This window comes from Pollicipes pollicipes, unplaced genomic scaffold (assembly GCF_011947565.3).
Source record: "Pollicipes pollicipes isolate AB1234 unplaced genomic scaffold, Ppol_2.1 Scaffold_7262;HRSCAF=8765_pilon_pilon_pilon, whole genome shotgun sequence".
NCBI lineage: Eukaryota > Metazoa > Arthropoda > Thecostraca > Pollicipedomorpha > Pollicipedidae > Pollicipes > Pollicipes pollicipes.
The window spans coordinates 2,139,069-2,161,288 of NW_023597055.1; the positions used below are offsets into that span (position 1 = coordinate 2,139,069).

At 52.0% G+C, this 22,220-nt stretch overlaps 2 protein-coding genes across 4 annotated transcripts; one reads left to right on the plus strand and one right to left on the minus strand.

Annotated features, from left to right (window-relative positions):
• Positions 1–3,136: 3,136 nt before the first annotated feature.
• On the minus strand, positions 3,137–9,158 carry LOC119114215 (eukaryotic translation initiation factor 5B). Its single transcript, XM_037238412.1, has 3 exons — positions 5,125–9,158; positions 4,094–4,134; positions 3,137–3,271 (listed from the first exon to the last, which is right to left on the minus strand). Exon 1 carries the CDS (start codon positions 9,139–9,141, stop codon positions 5,626–5,628), a length of 3,516 nt encoding a protein of 1,171 aa, XP_037094307.1. The 5' UTR covers positions 9,142–9,158; the 3' UTR covers positions 3,137–3,271; positions 4,094–4,134; positions 5,125–5,625.
• Positions 9,159–11,736: 2,578 nt separating this feature from the next.
• On the plus strand, positions 11,737–21,784 carry LOC119114216 (replication factor C subunit 4). Of its 3 annotated transcripts, none has more exons than XM_037238414.1 (10): positions 11,737–11,791; positions 12,269–12,392; positions 13,614–13,692; positions 14,314–14,411; positions 14,720–14,843; positions 15,704–15,875; positions 16,216–16,409; positions 19,889–20,002; positions 20,489–20,572; positions 21,160–21,784. In XM_037238414.1, the coding sequence occupies exons 2-10, from the start codon at positions 12,280–12,282 to the stop codon at positions 21,253–21,255; spliced, it is 1,074 nt and encodes a 357-aa protein (XP_037094309.1). In that variant the 5' UTR covers positions 11,737–11,791; positions 12,269–12,279; the 3' UTR covers positions 21,256–21,784. The 3 variants fall into 3 exon arrangements, with proteins under 3 accessions (XP_037094309.1, XP_037094308.1, XP_037094310.1); XM_037238413.1 differs by lacking the exon at positions 11,737–11,791 and adding an exon at positions 11,796–11,922; XM_037238415.1 differs by lacking the exon at positions 11,737–11,791 and having other exon boundaries at positions 12,354–12,414.
• Positions 21,785–22,220: the final 436 nt, after the last annotated feature.

Consider the following 22,220-nt stretch of genomic DNA (forward strand, 5'->3'; position numbering starts at 1 on the left):
ATAATCAAGGTCATATGATTTCAGGTTGGCCAATGGTGTCAAGCATTAAAACAACTTAAATTTTACAACAAAATTTTGGCTTGGCATCAACAATTTTATTTGATGCTGGTGTCAAGGTTTGCACCACAAACATTGCTCAAAACACAGCTTAGCGTGAAATAAGATTCAGGAAGCTTAGCATAAAATAAGATTCAGGAAGCTTCATATGATATAAGATTGGAGAAATATGTTTAACCAAAATGATGGGATCAAATTTGTTGACAAAAGTACCAACTTATTGCTGTAGGGCTCTGTACTTAGCCCTGGCAGCTGTTATAATGAAAAACCTTAAATAAGCATATGAGGAGCACCCAGCATATTTTCATTTGCAACTGACATTCATCTTGTAAGCTGGGTGTCACACTGTACTTTATATGTCATTGGAGACAGAACTACAAGGCAGAAAAAGCATCTCATCATCCTACTGAAGTATGGTATCAGCTGGGTTCCTGAATCCCTATCAGAACATATGCCAGGCAGACCTACTGATTCCTTCTCAGCAGCACCCAAGGATTAAAGCAAATAATCCTTCTAGAGTGAGAGGTTAGGCAGTGTTCCTACAATTATGATGCCTATAAATGGCTTCATCTTACACACAAAGCTCACATGTCCTTGTTCTTTAAGTTTTCTGACCCTCCCACTTTTTGTTGTGGCCCTAAAATGTAGCCTCACATGAGCATAATGTAATGACCTTTCACAGTAATGACATATTTCTGGGAATTCTCTTCTTCTGCCCTATATACCCCATACCTGAGCCTTAAAAGTTTTAACTTGTTATCTCTACTGATTCATTGCCTTACCAACAAGCATACAACACTCTCAGCAGCCAGTAAGATTTTGAGCATGAACATTTTTTATCACAACCTTCTAAGGAACTTAATGTGATGTGCAGCCCATAAAATCCCAGAAGGAATGTTGAGCCTGCAGCTGGTATAATTTATGATTTTGAAAAACGAAGCCATTTTTCAGATTGGTTACAAGCTCATCCAATTCATATAACCAATTACCACTGTTCTTGCTGATTGATTTTGACTTGATTTGACTGATTTTGCCACGAATTTCCACATCAAATGCATTATTGGACATGGATTCAAAGCAAGTCTAGACTCCACACTTCCAACCTGTATAGGTTCTATGGTCCTTCATACAATCAAATTTGAAACCAACAATTCCTATCATGATGATATGTGCAATGTTCTGGTTGCACAGGACCCACCTACGTGTGTCAACTAAGCTGCACCGACGTAAAGATGACTCCCACCTGACTAATTCCCGCACATCTCAGCCTGAAAACATCATCTCCGTTGACATGGCCCTAAAACGAATTTTCACGCCATTGTGGCTTGGACGTATGATGGGCACAAAGCGGAACGTGAATGCGTCTGCTTCATAAAATACCTCACGTGCTGCAATCCTGTCTACGCGAGGGCCGCTGCTGCAAGCATTCGCGATGCACACCTCAGGCCTGTACAAGATGCAGGAAAGTTATAATACAGCACCTGCGCGCCATGCTCGTATTTCTTGCATGCTTCCAACTCCCTTCAGGAATAAAAAATTATAGAAGAGTGCCGCCTTATTGCAACACGCTCCATAGTCGATCCCAATTAACCTGCCATCTGCGGCAGACCCATGGGCGGCGGGCCACGATCATGTCGAGACGAAAATTGTTCTTTGCCTGGTGCTGGTGATCAGTTCTAATCTGTGTACCCATGAAGTTTCTGTGGGTCAGAGACTGCACATGAGGCTGTGGCCAGAATGAAACCCTCGACGTAGCTAGTGGGATGGAGAGCAGAGCTCCTAGTAATAATGAATGACAAGCAGCGGAAGTCAGGGATGTCACCTTGTATCCTTTGGGAGCTTAAGCCCCCCTCGCCTCAATGCTGAGTTGAGCCCTTCAATGCTCCTCTGAGTCCACCCCCCAGCACGTATGAGCAAAAACACGAAACAATTTGCCAACAACATCCAGCAGGTGTCTAAGTTGCAGGTACGTTGGGTTCTTAAGCGCACGACTATCAATATCATCATTATGATCTATCATCATTATCACTCACACATCGGCTTCAAACTTAAAAGCATTCCTTAACAGGAAAACAAGTCCTGAACCGAATAAACAATTCTTAGTTCATCTTGACACCAGGGAAGCAAAGCAAAGTGGCCGAAAGGCGGAGAGAAATCAGGATTTGGTGGGCAGGTTATATTAACTTGATTGGCTCAGACGCCTCCCCCCCCCCCCCTTCCCCCAACGGTTTTGGAATGTGACGTCCCTGGCGGGAGTGACTCCCACCTCACATGAACCGTGCACCTCACGACGGCTATAACGCATTCTCCCCCCCCCCCCCGTGTTGCCACCAAGCTTAAAGCGTCGTATTGCATCGCTCGCTTAGAAAGCAGGGGGATACCACTAAAACGGGGTGCTAGCCTACAGAACCATGGAAGCGAAAATTCAAGAAGCTCGAACAAACCAAATTTGTTTTATCAAGAAGGAAAGCGCCTGTCTACCTATGGTAACTAACGGCGGCAGCTTTATTATCCGACCCGCCTGAAGTCGCCTCGTTCCTCAGCTGCGCTCTTGTCGGACAAGCAGGCACGCACACAATCTTACAACCATCGAAGCACGACGTGTGCGGAGAGGGGGGGGGGGGGGGGGCGTAACGACCGAACGGTTATCGTCTTTTCAAGGAACAGGAGTATATGCGCTTTTCCTATTTGCCGAATCGCGTTACCTGAAAACCCGTAACACCCCGCGCAGTCTGCATCTGTTCCATTCTACAGCTGGCGGAAGTTGGACGCGTCTGGCAGCAGCGACCGGTTCTCACATAGCAGACGCTTCAAACACGGCACATTTGCGTGCGTTGGCACACCGCCAGTGGTGATCGCTACCAAATACGTCGTCATAATTGCTTTCATCGCCATCGGGCTGACTGCTCGCAGCCCGCGTTTAGCCATTCGGCCACACGCGAACCCCAGACCCAAGCGGGCGACGGCGAGGGTGAGACCGCGTGCGTGTGTCTGTCCGTCCCGTTCACAGATACCGCAGACGGCGTCCTCATCTCAGCCGCGTCCGGCACCCGTCCCCTCCCCGCCAAAAACCAGCAGGTCCGTTAGGGCGCGTTTATTGGCATTCGCCGGTGCCGCGGTGACCCGTACGCGCGCTCTCCGGCAGCTCCGGTTGGTCGCGCGGCTGCGCCGGTCGCTCTTGGCCGGCCGGCCACAGGCGCCGCCGACCCGGGTCCTGTCGAAGGGTGAGACAGCGTCACGTGCTGTGCGGGGCACCCAGGCGGACGGCAGGGGCGCGACAGACGGACGTGGGCTGGCGCAACCGCATGTGACAATCGCGGCAAACGCGTTCAAGGGTGCACCGCGTTCAAGGGTGCAGGTTCTTAACCCATTAAAAACCTACATTTTGCTACTCTACCTGCAGCGAACAGTTCTGCAGCTTGACATCGGAATAAGATACAGGGACGACGCATTCGTTTCGCAGCGACTTCCGAGTCGAACAAGTGGCAAAATATAGCAGCAAGGCTGTGTTGACATGCACCACACCACTGGCGCGGACGAGTACGCGAGGGGGGGGGGGGGGGAGCTGAGGCCGGACAACGAAAGAGGCCAGGTCAGAGGTTACACTAGCCATCGGACGGCCGACACAGCTGCTCTAGCCGCCGGCCAGAGGGAGCGCGGTCACTGACAACCGGACTCCCGGGGCAGGCCCCGGCACAGTCAGACACAGACACGGGGACGGGGGGACGGGGGGTACGGGGTGTCACCAACAAACACGCCCCGGCGACCCCAGACCCTTCATTCCCATAGCAGTCGCCTCCCGAACTAGCCTATCGTCAACCCGCGCCACCTCAACAGAGAAGCCCGCACCGCACGCGGAGCGAGCCGCCCGACATCAGCGCTCTTCCGCGCAGTCAGACGACAGCGGCGGCCATGGCCTTCCCGCGCTTGGCGCGCCGCACGTCGCCGCCTCGCGCGCGTCGGCTGCCGCGGCCACCCGCTCCCCCTGGCGGAGGCCGGGGGTCGGGGCCAGGCGGACCGGGAGCCGAGCTCTCACCTGAGCCCAGGGCGAGAGACGTCGCTGGTCCGGACCGGCTCCTGCGACAGGGACAGGGCGTCACGCGGTGACCGGACGTGGCGCCGCACGCGCACGGGCGGGGTCACAGCGCGGCTGTAACGCACGCCGTCTCCGCCGCGGCACAGCACACGCAGTGACGCACGGCACAGCACGCACCCATACACGCGCACCGCGACGACACAACTGTGACCACCCTAACGACACAGCGGCAGCCAGCGCAGCGTGACGATCCCAGCACAGGCTTCGCACGACCCCGAGCGCCGCCGGCCGCTCCGCACACTCAGGGCCGGAGCGTCGCGCCACGGGGCGCCGGCGGGTGTGCCCGCCCCCGGCGCGGGGCCGGCGCGGGGCCGGCACCGGTCGCCGGGGCGCGGGGCGTCAGTGTGGCCGGGGCTAGAGGAGCGGACCGCCAGGACGCGGCGGCCCGCTGGTGTTATCCGGCAGACGGGGGCAACACGGCGGTCACAGCAGAGCGACGGGAGATCAGACTACGCCTCGCATAGAAATGTTCAGACGGAGTGCCAAAATGTTCAATACCATGGCAGTATCAACTGTGGCAACTGGAGCGCCACAACTGTTGGAACTAATCTACTGTTTGAGGGGATCTGCGCGACTGCATTTGCTGCCGCCTCAGCGCGCCTGCTCATCCAGAGACGCTGGTTTAAGAGCACTCAGATTAAGAAGTCCACTCAGACGACGGACGGTTGTTGGGCTGTCAGGCGTTCTGCCTACCGACAGTCAAGCTCACACACAGCTGCGTAGACAAGGCGAGACACGCCACAAGGCTCCGCCAGTGACGCAACGGGGCCTCCGAACCGAGCACTGCATCACGTGCATACATCGCTGGCCAAGGCAAAACAAAAACCTTCAAGGGAAAGTAGTGGGAACATAACACACGAGACGGCGAACGTTTCCGAACACTGAGTCCGACGACAAAGCAGATGCGTCAGGCCGGCCGGTACATCGACGATCGCCCGAGTCGCACAGGGCGGGCACCGGTCCCCACTGACCTCGAGGTCGATCGCCGCAGGAAGGGCCACTGACGGCGGCTGAAGCGGCGCAGTCGGAGCCGGCGCGGTGGCGCAGTCCGACCGCCAAGCTGAGAGCAGACTGAGAGCACGCTGAGAGCAGTCTGAGAGCAGTCTGGGCGGGTAGTCTCCTGAGAGCCGCAGCGCTGTCTCCCGTCCAGCGCCCGCGCGGCGGTGCCGGCCTGCCGCCCGCTCCTCCGCGGCGAGCCCCGCGCGGCCGGCGGCGGCCGCCGCGGCCGCTAACAGTTTGCCGATTTCCATAGTCCAACTCCACGTCGGCCGGCCGTGAGGGCCGGCCATAGTAACAAAGCTATCTGGGTATGCAGGCGAAGATGGCGATGATATCACGACGCAGGCCGGTCAGATCACAGCGGCGGACGGCGCCCGCTCATGCGTACAAAACACGATCCAGCAATATGACTGTGATGGCGGCGCGCCGCGGCGCCGCCCCCGCCCCCACCCCGCTCCCACCTGGTAACAAAGCTAGATAATCTGGAACAATTTCTTGAGTTCTATCATCAGCTGCCAGTCGGGCTTCTGCAGGTCCTCGCGGAAGTAGTTCTTGCAGGCGTCGATGGACTCGCGGCTGATGCGGCTGACGAGGATGTCCGTCTCGTCGAAGTGCCTACCGAACATCTTCGGACTCTCGCCCGGCACCGGCTCAATCTTGATGCACACCTCCTGGCCCTTGCGCGCCGTCTCCACCTGCTTGTGGTTGATCTCGACGGTGGAGACGTAGCCGACGAAGAGGAAGTCCTTGGACGGGACGCAGATGGGCGTGCCCGTCTTGACGATGCCGCCCTCGATGCTGACGCCCATGACGATCGGGTCGCGGGAGTTGAAGATGAACTGCGGCAAGATGCGTATCTTGCACGGAAACACGGCGATGTGCTTGTGCTCCTCGCGCTTCTTGTTCTTGAGGTCCTCGCGGTGCTTCATGAACTTGTCGAACAGGTGGTAGATGATGTCGGCCTGGAAGATGGTGACGCCGGCCGAGTCGGCCATCTCCTGCGCGTCGCGCTCCACCTTGACGTCGAAGGCGAGGATGACGGCGAACTCGGGATCACGGTCCAGCATGGCCGACGCCTTCATCACGTCACGCTTCACCACCGGCCCGATGCGCACGCCCGAGTAGGGAATCTTCGAGGTCCGCAGGAACTCCAGGAGCGCCTCCATCGAGCCCAGCGTCGACGCCTGCACGTAGACGCCGTGGTCGCTGAGCTTGATGGCACTGAGCGCCGAGCGCAGCTCCTTCGCCACCAGCGCCTTGCAGATCTCCACCTCGTCCGGCTGCTCCGCCACCAGCAGGTTCAGTCCGGCGATCGCGCGTTCCAGCTCCTTGGCGGCGATCTTGACGCCCTGCGCGGCGCGAATCTCCTTGAACTCCTGGTAAGCGTTCTTGACGCGCAGCTCCTTGAGCGGCTGCGGCATGAGCAGCGAGCGGACCTGGGTGACGATCGGCCCGTCTGTGCCGGCGACGACGACCGTGCTGCCCTCGCGCAGCGTACCGTTCACCAGGATGACGTCGATGGTGGTGCCCAGCCCTGGGATCTGCTTCACCTCCAACACGGTGGCCTGCAGCTCGTCTGAGTACATCAGCCGCTTGGTCAGCATGTTCTGCGTCATCATCACCACCAGCGCCATCAGGTTGCCCATGCCCTCGCCGGTGATGGCGCTGGTCGGCACGAGCGACAGGTACTCGCGCGGGTTGTCGTTCTCGTAGAAGAGCTTGGCGTTGAGGCCCTGCTCGGCCAGCTGCACGATCGTCTCGCGCGTGCGCTGCTCGAACTCCATCTGCGTGTTGCGCGCCTGCGCCTTCACCACGTCCTCCACGTCCTTCGCCTTGCCCGTCTCCCAGTCGTACAGCCGGTCGATCTTGTTGAGCGCCACCAGGAAGGGCGTCCGCTTCGACTTCAGCAGGTTGATCGACTCGATCGTCTGCGGCTCCAGGCCGTGCATGATGTCGATCACCAGGATGGCCAGGTCGCACAGAGACGAGCCGCGCGAGCGCAGGTTGCTGAAGGACTCGTGGCCAGGCGTGTCGATGATGAGCAGACCGGGGATCTTCAGCTCGGCCACCTTGTGCTTCTTGACGAAGCGCTGCTGCTCCTCGATGGCGCGCAGCGGCACGTTGGTGGCGCCGATCTGCTGCGTGATGCCGCCGGCCTCGCCCTCCTGCACGTTCGTGCGGCGCAGCTTGTCCAGGATCTTCGTCTTGCCCGTGTCCACGTGCCCCAGCACGCAGATGACGGGCGCGCGCAGGTTGTCGGCCGACATCTGCGCGCGCGCCGCGTCGCGCCGCTCCTGGATGCGCTTCAGCGCGCGGTCGCGCCGCTTCTCGGCCTCGGTGCGGTCGTCGTCGCTTTCCTCGCTCTCGCTGTCGTCGTCGCTGCCGCTCTCCTCCTCGTCTTCGTCGTCGTCGTCGGCTGACTCGTCTTCGGATTCGGCCGGCTTCGCGGTCGTCGCCGGCGGCGGCGGCGCGGCGGCAGGCGCGGCGGCAGGTGCCGGCGCCGGTGCCGGTTCCGGTTCCGCCGGCGCTTCGTCTTCGCTCGCCTGATCCCACGAGTCCTTCAACCCACCGTCCTCCTCTTCCTCCCAGCTGTCCTTCAGCCCCGCGTCCGGCTCTGCGGGCGGTGGCTTCGCCGGCGTCGTCACCTCCGGTGTGATGACCTCCGGTGTCGGTGGCACCTCCGCCTCCGGCGACGCCTGCTTGTTTTTCTTTTGCCGGCGATCCTTGAGACTTGGACGTGGCTTCTTCTCGGCCCCCGCGGCCGCCGTCTGCTGCTTCATCGCGTCGAGTAGCGCCTGCGCGCGCGCCATGTTCTGCCGCTGCTTCGGTGTCAGCAGCTTACCTTCGGCCTTGAGCTGCTCCTTGCGCTCCTTTGCCTGCTTCTTCTTCAGCTCCTTCTGCTCCTTTTCTAGCCGCTCCTGCTCCTCCTTGCGACGCTCCTCCTCCTCTTCGCGTCGGATGCGGTCCTCCTCCTCTTGTTTAGCCTTCTCCTCTGCCTCCTGCTGCAGCCGCAGCGCCTCCTGCATCGCGGCCACCAGCTTCTTGCCGGGACCTTTTTTCTTCTTGGACGGCTCCTCAGGCTCAGGCTCCGGCGCTTTTTCGGCCGCCTTCTTCTTTTTCTTCTTCGCGGCCGATGGTTTTTCTTCGCCATCCTGTTCTACTTTCACCTCCTTCGGCTTTGACACAGCCTCGCCATTAACATCATCAGCTTTTTCCTCCTGATCTTCAGGCTCTTTGGGCTCTTCGGTTTGTTTTTTGCCGCCCTTCTTGTTCTGCTCGATTTTCTTCAAGCGCTCCCTCTCCTTCTTCTCCTTGCGCTTTTGCGCCTTTGTCTTGACGGTGCCACCCTCGTCGTCATCCTCCCCTTCGTCCTCTTTCTCCACGCTCTCCGTGACGCGCTCGTTCTTCTCGGCGTCCACCGCCGGCGTCTCCTCCACAGACGTCTCCCTCTCGGCGGGCTTCGCGGTGATCGTCTCCATCGGCTGGTCCCCCGTGTACTCCATCTGCAGCTCCGACAGCATTTTCTCCAGGTCGTCGTCCAGCCCCTCGTCCTTTTTCTTTTTCTTCTTCTCCTTGCCCTTCTTCTCTTTCTTCTTCTCCTTCTTCTTGACGACGACGCGCTCCTCCTGCTCCGAGTCGGGCGCCTCGTCCTCGCCGCTCTCGGCCATCAGGGAGGCGAAGCCAGACTGCTGGCGCCGCGCCGGCCGCTCCTCCTCCTCCTCCGAGTCGTCCATCATCAGCGCAGCGAACCCAGACATCTTGGGCCGCGCCGGCGGCGGGGGCGACGGCGACGCCTCGCCGCCGCCGCCCTCCTCCTCCATCGGGTCGTCGTCGTCCGACTCGGCCACGGCCGCCTTCTTCTTCTTCTTCTCCTTCCGCTTCGGCTTCTTCACGGCCTCCTGCGGCTCGGGCTCGTCCTCGAGCGTCAGGACGGAAGGCTCGTCCTCCTCCGACTCCTCCTTCTTCTTGCCCTTCTTCGGCTTACCCATGGTGCGTGTCTGCTGCAGACACGGGGGCGGCGGGGGGCGGCGTCGGACGGCAGCGTGACTGGCGGCGGCCGCCCGCGACGGACGCGCGCTCAACGGGCTCTGCCGGACGGAGCGCGCTGTCAGAGGACGATGGCCGTGCCGAACAGGTGGCGCCCCTGGCACAAGGCGTACCGTCGGCGGCAAAATATTTGACCAGCTGTGCAAACAACATACGCCTGCCCAGCCCACGGCATAGAACAGCAATCAGTGGTAGGAGGCAGCTATGCGATGAGTGTGAAGTCACTCAGATGGGGGGTCAAGTTCAAACTGCTTCATCCACAAAATGACAGCCAGCAAATGAGGCCTCCTGTGATGTGAGATGGCAGCTTGCCAGGTCACTGTACATGTCCAAAACCTATGGGAGCAAACAGGTGCATTGAAAAACACACCTCAGCCCAAAAATGACTTGAGATGTCAAAAAATCCAGGACTGTCAGCAATGTTTTCAATGGTCAGAAAAGCTTAACCATGATCAATGTGATAAGAAGAAAACTCAATCCTTGCAGCAAAGATATGCATCAGCAATGATCATTCTATTCTGCATGTATACCAGCCAAACAACATGCAAATGACATCTAATGGATTGGGGGTGGACAACAAAAGAAGCCATGTCAGAGACTACACTAGCCATCAGACAGCTGACACAGCTGCTCTAGCTGCCAGCCAGATGGGGCACAGTCACAGCCAACCAGACTCCCAGGGCATGCCTCAGCACAGTCATACACTGCTCAATGACCTTGTGACCTTGACAATGTCAGTGACCTTGGGCCCTAGGACTGGCACCAGCCTCAACAAGGGTCAATCAGCCCAACTGAAGGCATTCTCTCCATCCACCAGAAGAACTCCTGGGTCACACACAATGCAATCTCAAAAGATCAGAGCAACAAGATCTGAGTAAAAGATCAGATCAGAAGATCAGATCAGAGAAACATAAAGATTGGAGCAACAGGTGGCCTTGGAAGCCTGCAAACCTTTGGAAAACAGACCAATTTCCATCTTATACCTTAGTGATGGCATATAGCTCAAGGTCAGGGAAGTGCATCGCTTTGTGACCCATTCAGTTGGGGGTTTCAGATCCCCAACTTTAAAAAGTATGCCAAATTTGGAGAGCAGGCTGTTTGTGCATATTGAGACATTTTTATTGTTATTTCATACATCTTGAGACATTTCAGAAGAAATCAGCACTGCAAGGAAACACAAATTACCTGCTGGTGCTTCTGCACATAACTAATACTAATGTTTAATAAACATGAATAATTGACCATGCTTTAGAAGCTTTAAGTGAAGTCAAAACATTAACCATATTTTATATGGAAAAGACAGGATGCCATCAACAAACTGGATGCCATTTTGAACTGACTAAAATTGTTTGGACCCTAAAATACACATCACATTTCTGTGTGGTGTGGTGTGGAAAGATATTTATTTAGATCTTCAAAACACACATGATGAAATTCAAAAATTCACTATATCATTGAGGAAATGAAACTTCACAGATGAGTGAAGCAGCTTGGCATGGGAGAAAATTTAACTAATTATTCTGCTGGGAAACTATAATTGTGATTAACCACCATGTGTATAGAAAACCTGAGGTACAGGGTTTGATCCCCCGCAGTGCCTGCCCTTCCTGTTGAGAGGCAGGTGGCGCCATATAGCCTCAGAAGGGGAAAGCATTGTAAAGCCCCAATAGCAACCAGTTGATCTTTCTTCTTGAAAACTGAGACTAAAAGGAACATTTACTGACAGTGCAGGTCTTGATTGCGTGATTCTTTCTTATTAGAATATGAAATCCACAGAATACACTGTAAAAGTCAGCATGTTCAACATTCTTATTGCAAAGAATGGATCACAATTATGACTCTTAACACAACATATGCCGACGGCCGATGTCTTCCATACACACAAGCAGGGAATCGTGATCATCTTGGAGCACATCATTAAAATATAAAAATAACATATATTTCAAAAACGAGGATAGCAGGATTACGTTCTCCACTTCCAAGAGGAAAAGCAGCCGGAGCTGTTTAATTAACGCAACAGCCGGCTGAGTGCTGAGCGTCGCGACGGGCACCGCAAGACGAGGCTAGGACCTGTACCTGCTATTTGAGCCAGTCGCTAACATAAAACAGCAGCTCCAAAGTTATAAGTAAATAGAAATGGAATACTTAGAATGAACAAAGTGCTTGACACACGCTGGTCAACACTCCACACACACAGCTGATCGCGACTGACCTCAAAGTCCACCGGAAAAGGATGATGATGCAATAGAGAAACTTGGAAGGCGGTAACGCTATTGAAGCGCTAAAATAAATCACTGTACACAGTTAACTAAATTAAACCATGCTAAGGAAACACACCCACTAGTTTTTGTGGAAACTGTTCCCATTCTGTACAAACCAGGATAAAAATACCTTCTCGAAACCTTTGTAATCTCACCTCTAATCTGTGCTACCTCAATACCATGAGAATTCTTCTCGCGTTTAACAGGTGAAATGCCGTACAAATTCTACATCTATTGACATTCAAATTTCTCCATGGCGCCAGTTTCCAACATTCGTCGTCGTATACAATGCGCAGATGGGGCAACAAACAATTGTAAGCGAGGTCCCAAGGTAACGTTGCGGGCAAGCAAGTTGCGGGGATCTCCTGGGGTCTCCGTGGCCGTGGTTGTTCGGGGTCGTAGATCCTCAGTTCGTGTCTCATATTCGTTGCTGTTCACGGTTTCGGAGGCTGCTGGAGATAGGTAAGCTCACTAACCGGTCTGCAGTCATGATTACCTGGGAGTTATCCAGTAGTGACTTGATTGGGAAGGCCGTCAAAACCAGGACAAGAAAGGATTACAGTTAGAGATGCTATGATGTGCTTTTTGCACCTCTTGTGTGCGGAATTATCAAGTCTAGAGGGTGTGTAGCTGTACAGAGCAGAATGTTTGTAATTCTGTCCGGTTTTGTTGCATTGTGGCAGATTCAACATTACATCATTCAACATCCCATCTCTGTTTGGTACCTCTGAGGGTGTGGCTTTCATCCCACATTGTCTTCAATCTCAACATCTGGAATGTGATAATTCAGCTGTGTGCCTGTTTTTAGATCTGGTCGTGATGGAGGCCTTCTTGAAGACTGGCAAGCTGGGCCAGGGTGAGCCGGCTGTCAGTGCTGCTCCTTCTGGCAAGGAGAAGAAGAGGAAGGTGCCGCAGCCCTGGGTGGAGAAATAGTATGTCAACACTCCATATGTGGTAACATTTCATTCCATCATGCACAAGCTGCAATCAGTTTCAAGGCTTCAGTTTCCTGGGTGTAGGTATACATTCCTACCTAACATTAGACAAAATCATTGTACACCATTTGTCATGTTTCAGGCAGAACATATCATAAATAATGTTAAAACAGGTAGATTCATGTTCCTACCTTCAAATTTTAATATTTACGGTAGCAAGCTCCCGAGCTCTGCACGCGCCCACCTCCTCGACTCCCCAGCACAGTTTCTGTGTTGCCGTTGCCTAATTACAATATTTCTGCTTATCGAGAACCATAAAAAATTACAGGACCAAGTTAACAATAATAATGTGATGAAAAACGTTTCTTATCGTGTCTAGGTGGTACATTTATGAAATGGACAGGCCAGAATAGTCCAGAACATAGCCTAAACTAAACCAGCCTAGCCTAACCTAACATAACAAAACATAACTTAGCCTAGCCTAGCCTAGCCTAGCCTAGCCTAGCCTAACAACCTAACCAACCTAACCTAACCTAACCTAACAAACCCCCACCCTATCCCCTTCAACCCAGTGTTCGATTGGCACCCATGTTCCGTGCCATATATATTTACTGCACTAAGAAGTTTTGTTTAGCCGCCATATTCTCATTTCGCTTTTTGTTCCCACACAAAAACATCATATTTCCCCACCATGTTGACCAATCTACAAACAATACAGAAGACCGCTTGGATACCCAAGAAACACATTTTATTGAATTATTGTTACCTCGGCCTCATACATTGCGTAGAAATGGTGCCGGGTCGTGGTTGCTACGTGTTTGCGCTCGGATGTTCTCTATCATAGTTATTTAAGTTCCAAGGTAAGAGCTTGGATGACCCATTTTACGATTTATTTCTATATGTTCTGTGTTAAAAACAATGATTGATGTACAATGCTCTTTTTTAACATGAGGTAGGAATGTATACCCTGGCCATTTCCTGTGATTGATTTTGTGTTACAAAGTTAAGGGAGGTTAGGGTCATGTCCAGGAATGGTCCAAAACTCATGCTGTGAAAGTTAAAGCTGTTGCCATTCTGAATCAGAGGCTGCTAAGTATTGGTGTACTTTTGTAATCAAAATCATGGTCAGGTTTCTACCATGCAGGCCTTTGATGGCATCTGTTTTATCAGAGCATGATCAAAGAAATCTGGATGATGATGTTCCTTTCCTGGTTTCAGCCGGCCCAAGACTGTAGATGATGTTGCTTTCCAGGATGAAGTAGTGATGATGTTGAAGAAGTGTATGAAGGGTGCTGACGTAAGTTACACTTATCTGCTAAATGTTTGTGTAGTTGGCACTCGTAAGCTAATTATGTACCATTATAGAGGAATTTTGGATCTTGCTTTATTTGGGTAGATGGTTTGGAGATCTGTTACACATAATTATAATCAGTGCAGTGTATCTTAAGATTTTGAAGGATTTGGCCCAAATCTGTTGATTGGATGAATTTCTGTGATCAGAGTTCATGCTAAGCAATTGTTATGTGAGCCCTGACCCCTACCATCCAATCTTCAAATATGCTTGACTTCATGCACATTGCTTTTAAAACTTTGTTTTTGTCATATCATTTCAGTCATGCTTTGGGACAGCACTTGAAAGATACAAGGCATGACTGTGGGCAGGGGCAGCCTTTCAATTGAAGCTTTTCTGTGGAGAGTAGTGTGTTGGGTCCAATGTTCATCATGTTCATCTGTCACTAACCTGACCCCTTGCCTTGGAGTGGCAACCCTTACAGGTTATTAACTGTTGAACACCAATTTAGATAAATCAGTGTGAATCCATAAAGGCATGTCATTTGGTGAGTGCCATAGCGTGTGAGCCACAGCTGACAGGTGTTGAACCTGTCCGCTTGTGCCGACGGGGGATTATGCTTTTCAGCTGCCGAACCTGCTGTTTTACGGGCCTCCGGGCACGGGCAAGACGTCCACCATCCTGGCCGCCTGCCGGGAGCTGTTCGGATCGGACATGAAACAGAGGTATGCTGGTGCAACTGGCACGTGGACATCGTGGTCAGGTGGACTGCTGCTGGTGTTGAGCGTGTGACGGTGTCAATGATGTCGCCCCTGAGTGTCGCATGCCTTCAGTGAATCCCGATGGAGATTATTTCACTGCTAAGCAGCACAGATGTATGCATTTGAGTTGTTACAAGGAGACCACCATGGTACATTGCGCGGTGAGTTGTGAAGAGATTGTGTGCAGATGTTTTCCGGCCTCGGCGGCTACGGCACTACATAGCCTAGCAGTGTCGATGCCACGCACTAGTGTTTCCCGCGGTCGCCGCCAGGGTGCTGGAGCTGAACGCCTCGGACGAACGCGGCATCGCTGTGGTCCGTGAGAAGGTCAAGGGCTTTTCGCAGCAGGCCGTGCCCTCCTGCCGCACTGACGGGCGCGCCTGCCCTGCCTACAAGGTGGGTGTGCACTGTGGCTGGCCCATTTTCCTTTATTGCACACATGATGCTTTTAATGAGATATGTGTCAGTTATTTTGCATTTATGGCACCGTTTATAATATTTTTACAACATGTGTATTTTATAGCACATCACGATCTCAGTGGTCACGGTGCCGCAAGGACTGTACTTAACAACAATGTGCTTCCAATTTTAGTGGGGCCTGAGTTTGGTCTCAACATATGGGTGAAAGTAGAGTGTAGGGGACTAGTTTCATGCATAACATGATTTGATATATAGTGGCTACCCTTAACAAAACATTTAGTATGAGGTGTGCATTATTTGTATGCAAGATGCTCTCTGCATTGCCCAAAGGTGTATTTTATAATGTGTAAAACATGGGTTTTACCTTACTTAAAGGCAGACACATGCTTTGCCCATTTATGTATGTGCATTACTAATAAGTGTGTTTGGTATGGGTTACATAGTGTTCAAATTTGTAGTACAAACAACAAACAGATAATGTTTTCATGCCGTCTTTAGTCTTTTGATATGCAGGTTAAAAAACAGCATTTTTGGGCAGTTGTTGTTGCCCATTATTTTCAACGATTTCATTCCCATGCTTTCACTAGCATTATTTCACCATAATTACATCTTTGCTGTATGATTGAGGTTTGTGCTCAATTACTCTTCTAAGCCATGCCATTCCTGTCAACTTCCTTTTGTTGTGTGACATCATCAGGTGACACCAGTGACTCATTCATCCAGCCCTGACTCCACTTAGCATCATCATGTTGTGGCATTGGACCCAGTGACGTCACTGGTCCGGCACTTGACACGTCGCTATCATCACCAATGACCATCTGCCGTCTCGCCGCCAGATGGTGATTCTGGACGAGGCCGACTCGATGACGTCCGCGGCGCAGGCGGCGCTGCGGCGCACCATGGAGCGCGAGACGCGCACCACCCGCTTCTGCCTCATCTGCAACTACGTGTCGCGCATCATCGACCCGCTCACCTCGCGCTGCGCCAAATTCCGCTTCAAACCCCTCTGTGAGTGGCGAGCCTCGCCTCGGCCCGGCTGGGGCTGTAATTCGGCCCGGACAGCGTGGGACAGTGGGTCCTCAGTTCGCTATGCTTGCTATGCTCACCATTTCTTGCCTGTGTGCGTGTTGCTGTGCGTGAGCTGCACACCGCGGCGCCGTGTATCGCCGTGCGTTCACTGTATTTGACTCTTGGCTACCGCGTGCTGACGGACAGGTGACCTTCGGAACAGCCTTGTGTCCACGTCATGTGACATCTGCCCGATCAAGTGCGCACATCACGTGGTCCGGTACGCCCCGGCCCGTGTGCGCACTACGTGACCGCTTGTCCCGCCCCGGCGCGCCGGCAGCGCGCGAGATCCTGGTACAGCGGCTGCAGGACATCTGCACGGCCGAGGGCGTGCAGTGCGACACCGACTGCCTGGCGACGCTGGTGGAGACATCTGACGGCGACCTGCGCAAGGCCATTACCACGCTGCAGTCCGCGGCGCGACTGCGGCCGGCCGGCGGGCTTACAGCTGCGGACGTCCGAGAGGTCATGGGGGTGAGTGCCAGGTCATGGGGGTACGGTGGAGGGCCAGGGGTCAAGAGGGTGATCACGGGGTCACCAGGGCGACGTGGGGTCGGAGGAATGGGCGTGGGGCCACGGAAACGATATGACATCATCAACGTCATCCTCACCAACGTCACCATCATTGATGCAATCATCAACGTCATTCTTCAACATCATTATCATCATTATCATTATAACAACAATAACGGGAGCGGTATCGCGACATCGCGAGATTGTTGAGGGTATCTCAGGGTTGTACATATTTCGCTGGATAGGGATTTGGCTGTCAGAACAAGCCTGAAGCATGGAGATTACCTGCAGCCAGGAGTCCAGCGAGCATAACAAGTACCGGGCCCCGGTGGGAGCTCGATGTACGGAGGCCATGATGGGTCCCCGCGGCCATAGCTAACGGAGATCAGCAAGACGTAGCGTTGTCAGCCAACAGCCGTGGGGGTTGAGCACCGCCCGGTGATGGGGACTCCTGTAGCGGGAAGGCATGCAAGCCTTGGAACGAACAGCGCACAGGGCTGCCGATGCCTTTACGATACCGTTACGATACGATCCCCGATGCCGTTACCATGTATCGCCGTTGACATAGATCGCATCGTTTATTGCAGCATTACCGTGCATTCTTATTACACCGTGTTTATGTATGTTTTTTCTGTCTGTCGTATCCTTAGTATCACCAAGTATTAGCATGGCACGCTGAGCATAGTGTGGTTAATCAAACTCTTGCACTGTAGCAGGGTAGAGTTATGGTGACATTTATGTTATCTCTCCCATATGATAGCATTTATGTTATCTCATATTATCTCGTCATGCGATGCATTTATGTTATGTTATCTCATAGCTATGTTATCTCATAGATAGCATTTATGTTATGTTATCTCATATTATGTCGCGCTCCATGGTGCGCCGCAGCGCCGCCTGCGCCGCGGACGTCATCATCTCATATTATCTCTCATGCGATCTCGTCAACCTAAGGGCCTACTAGCCTCTCTAGATGTATATATATATATATATATATATATATATATATATATATTGTCCAACTTTACCAGGATATCTTGAATTTGGAAAAAGAGAACAAGGTTACCGTGGACAAGAATCTAAAGAACAGCTTACTAGGAGAGAGCACGAAAAAGCGTGGAAATGATAGAAGCAAGATATTCACGCAAGAACTCAGGACGGCGGCAAGGGAACTTCGAGAAAAAGACGACATCATCATTCGGCGAGCGGACAAATCATCACTCTACGTAATACTTGACAAAAAGGAATATCATATGAAACTAAACTGCATCTTGAACGACGACAAGAAGTTCCGGCACATCACAAAAGATCCAACAGACAAACTCAAGACCATGCTTAACAAACTAATCACTGCTGCCAATGCCGCTGTTGATGGCATACACTTTTCCAAGATAACAGGTGAATTTGCGCCTGGCTATGCTTATGGGTCTGTGAAAACCCACAAAAACGGCAACCCCCTTCGTCCAATAATTTCACAGATCCCTTCACCAACCTATAGAATTGCAAAACGTCTTAATGGTCTTCTGTCCCCATATCTTCCCATGTCTTACAGCTTGTCATCAACGGATGAGTTTATTGATATAGTGCGATCTCGTCAACCTAAGGGCCTACTAGCCTCTCGAGATGTTGAAAATATATTTACAAACGTGCCTATTGAAAGAACCATATCCATCATCCTTGACCGCGTCTACAATCATCCTGAAATTCCTCCTCTCAAAATATCAAGGCGCCTTCTTGAACAATTACTAAAAGCCTGCACGTTGGAAGTTTCTTTCCGCGGGCCTGATGGCCGAATGTATTGCCAAATTGAGGGTGTTGCGATGGGCGCACCTCGAGGACCTCTATTCGCTAATTTCTTTATGGGACACGTAGAAACCGACATACTACAAAATGACGACATAAGACCGGACATTTACTGCCGCTACGTAGACGATATCTTTGTAGAAGTTAGGGACATTGACCAACTAGGACATCTCAAAAACACCTTTGAAGAACGGTCTGGCTTAAAATTCACAACGGAGCAAAGTGTGCAAAACGTAATACCCTTTCTTGACGTAGCTGTTGATGGACAAGGACAACACTTCAAAACGACTGTATACCGAAAACAGACTAACAACGGACGGTGCTTAAATGCTGACAGTGAGTGTCTTCGACGCTACAAAATTAGCGTCATAAGGTCCTTTCTTCGACGAGCATTTAAGCACTGCTCTGATTGGACAGGACTACATTCAGAATTGACACGAATCAAACAGATCCTGGTGAACAACGGTTTTTCAAATTCTGACATCGAAAACGAGACACAACGACATATGACAAGACACTTTGACAGCAAACCAAGGCAAGACATCCAACCGACCGTCAAACTGTACTATCAAAATCAAATGACATCTGCTCACAAACAGGACGAAAAAGCTTTACGGGAAATTATCTCTCAACATGTTAAAGGCAAAAACGACCACAAAATGGACATTGTCATTTACTATTGTAATAAGAAGATATCGAACTTTATTATGAGAAACAGCCCAGACAAACCCGACAAACTGAAATGCACCAATGTAGTTATCAATTCTGATGCAACATCGAAGGCTGCAAACTTCGTCCCACACACTACATTGGTGTGACCACAACGATACTCTCACGACGCCTGACAATGCACTTACGTGACGGGGCACCTCTGGACCACATGCGACAGGAACACGACATGACATTGACACAACAACTGACAGACAGCACTGACATTTTACGGACGTGCAGTGACAGAAGACGCCTTCAAATTTGGGAAAGCATATTCATTAACGAACTCTCTCCGGCCTTAAACAGACAGACAAATTCTTGCAGAACTCTTGAGCTCCTAGGTGGTGGGCGGTGAGCACTTCTGATGTGATTGTGACAGTAGTGTTCCCATTGTGTCTTTGTGATGTTCCCATTGTGAGTGTTTCTTACATGTATGAAGATGAAAATAGCAATCCGTCTTACTTCAATCAGTTATGCTTCATTTATGTTCTCCGTACCAAAAGATGTTTCCCAACAGTAGTGCACAATTTTTCATTCTTTAAAACTCAAAACTTATTTCTTGTGCAATTTAGTCTTCTCCGAAGATGAGATAAGATCTCGAAACGTTAGAATGGAAGGAGTGATGAATATATATATGTATATATATATATATATATATATATATATATATATATATATATAATATCATACATATTATATCCCATATGATAACAGATATTATGTTATATGTTATCCATGTTATCATATATCAATATCATAATATCTATCTGATCATAACAGTTATGATCGGGAGTCCGGGACCACTGCCGTGGCCGGCGTGAACGCCTCCAGCACTCAGGATCGGAGCAGTGACACGCAGGAGAAACCGTCATCGGTCGTTATCATTATGGGAGGAGCGGTGTGTCACGCGGTGCCTCGGCCGTCAGGTGGTGCCGGAGCCGGTGCTGGAGCAGCTGCTGACCGCCTGCCGCTCCGGGTCGTACGAGAAACTGGAACTGAGCGTGCGGGACCTGATCCTGGAGGGTTACGCCGCCGCCCAGGTCAGTCATGGATGTGACTGACACCCGCCCAGGTCAGACCGGCCAGCATCGCTGAGGTCTGCGTTCGCGTGGTGAAGCAGGGATGTGAGTGTGAGGGTGGACAGGCTTCATGTCAGTGGCCACACTGATGTTATTTTCCGGTCTAGGAAAGGGTGCAGACTAGACACACAGTACTGGCCGTAGATTCCATGATGCAGCTAGATTGAATTATCACTTGTGTCACCTTATATAAAACTGCTTGGATATTTTGTTTTTTCTCGTCATGTTTTATTGTTGTGATACTGCATTGTGTGTTGACATTGTTGCGCTAAAACACGGAATCGTACCTTTGCGTTAAAAGTCGTCAATCATGTCACAATTATCACGTCGTATAACACTGCGGTGAATCGTTTTTGGCTACATTTAGAGGCACATTACGTCCCCCGGTAAAGCCCAAGTGTGCTGCTATGATGTTGACGTCGGGCGTCTCCGTCTCTGTGCGGGCAGTTGTTGGTGCAGCTGATGGACAAGTTGATCAGACTGGAGGACGTGCCGGACCTTGGCAAGGCCATCATCCTGGAGAGGCTGGCCGTGAGTGAAGCCCGACGCCGCCCGCGCTGCGGGGACCCGTGGGAGAGATGGGACATCAGGGACCGTCTTGCGCTGCGTGGACCCGTGGGAGAGATGGGACATCAGAGGCTTTCTGGCGCTGTGGGAGCCCGTGGGACCGATGGGTCATCAAACTGTCTGATGCTGTGGGGACCCGTGGGACCGATGGGTCATCAGACCGTCTGGCGCTGTGGGAACCCGTGGGACCGATGGGTCACCAGAGACCTTGTGGCGCTGCGGGGACTCGTGGGAGCGGCTTGTGCCTGGTGGACGTACCGAAGATCCTGAAACCCCCATTGGCTGTGGCTCCTATCTACTTTCCACTGAGTATTACATGAAACATCAGACATGTAAATCCGTAACATTTCTGAGATGATTTGCATCATGATAGTAAAATATCTTAAGCTTAAGCTTTGGGTATTTGATGCACTGGGTGTTTGTTGATCAATGCAATCAGCGTGCCCTGAAGCATATATAACAGCAAAGCCCCAGCACTTGGAACAGATGAAATCAATAACTGGTTATCAGCACATCTCCCCTGATGTGACTCTCGCCTTGTGTTCGCACAGCTGTGTGACTCCCGGCTCCAAGATGGCGCCGATGAGTACCTGCAGATCATGGACCTGGGCTGCGTCGTCATGGCCCAAATGAAGAACTCCGGCTAGGCTGTCAGTGGTCTCCAAACAGACCACCAGTCTGTGGTGGGTGATATCACGTCGGGCGGCATCCTTTGTTTTCCGCGGGCTGGACGGCCTCCAACGTTGGTCAGATTTCAGCACCATGGAGACCTTTCCGCGTGTGACGTCACAAATGTCCGTAAGAAATGCCATCAGCTGTTTTTACTGTATCGCTTGTAGTTGCTGAAGTTGTTTTCGTGGCGTTGCGCCGGGCAAGTGGAACATCTTCCGTAAATGCATCGATGTCTTCCCATCAACAAATGCAAAATGCGGGTGGGCCGCAGTATCAGTTTCCAACTGCCACTCGGCGCCAACTCCAGACAAGTGCGCGAGTGTACTCGAGTGCCGTCCGGAATGCGTGGCGCTTGGACAGTCGGCGACGGGTGCTTGACCTCCGGTCATGGCGGGTGCGCGGCGAGTGTGTCGGGCCCGCCGTTTGGGTACAGCTTGCCGTTGTAACTGCCATTCATCGATGTCATGTCATGTTCGTCTCAGCCCGGTTTCATCGGGCCCATTGTGAAGGGGCCGAATACATGATTTTTGGAAGTGAAGTGATTTCCTTTTGGACGGCGGGAGTGATTGGAGAATGGGCGTTCATGACACTACCTTGCGTGTTCTACTGAACGGATGCATAGACTTATTGAGCGTTTTATAGCAGATCAGCTGCGGAGGACTATCGAATGAACTGCTGTCGGGGGGGGGGGGGGGGAATAAGTTGGTTGTGTTCCCCCCCCTTCCCCCTAAGAGGAAATTACGGTGAAATCTTGTAATGCGCGGGAAATGCACATAAATTCCTTGTCCCCTAAAAACAGGTTGTAAGCCACTGGCCCAAGGCTCCTCTCTCTCTCGCGTCTGGATTTTAGTAGTGGCGTGCTACGTTCCCTTTCGCCTGACTTTCCCGAGTATGTAACATACAAGGCAACAGAAGCTCGTATGCATGGTATGTGACGCAC

Coding starts and splice junctions, on each gene's coding strand:
- LOC119114215 (XM_037238412.1), bottom strand. CDS start 9,141: ATGGGTAAGCCGAAGAAGGGCAAGAAGAAGGAGGAGTCGGAGGAGGAC.
- LOC119114216 (XM_037238414.1), top strand. CDS start 12,280: ATGGAGGCCTTCTTGAAGACTGGCAAGCTGGGCCAGGGTGAGCCGGCT. Junction 12,393..13,613: donor CAGCCCTGGGTGGAGAAATA/GTATGTCAACAC, acceptor TCCTGGTTTCAG/CCGGCCCAAGACTGTAGATG. Junction 16,410..19,888: donor ACGTCCGAGAGGTCATGGGG/GTGAGTGCCAGG, acceptor CTCGGCCGTCAG/GTGGTGCCGGAGCCGGTGCT.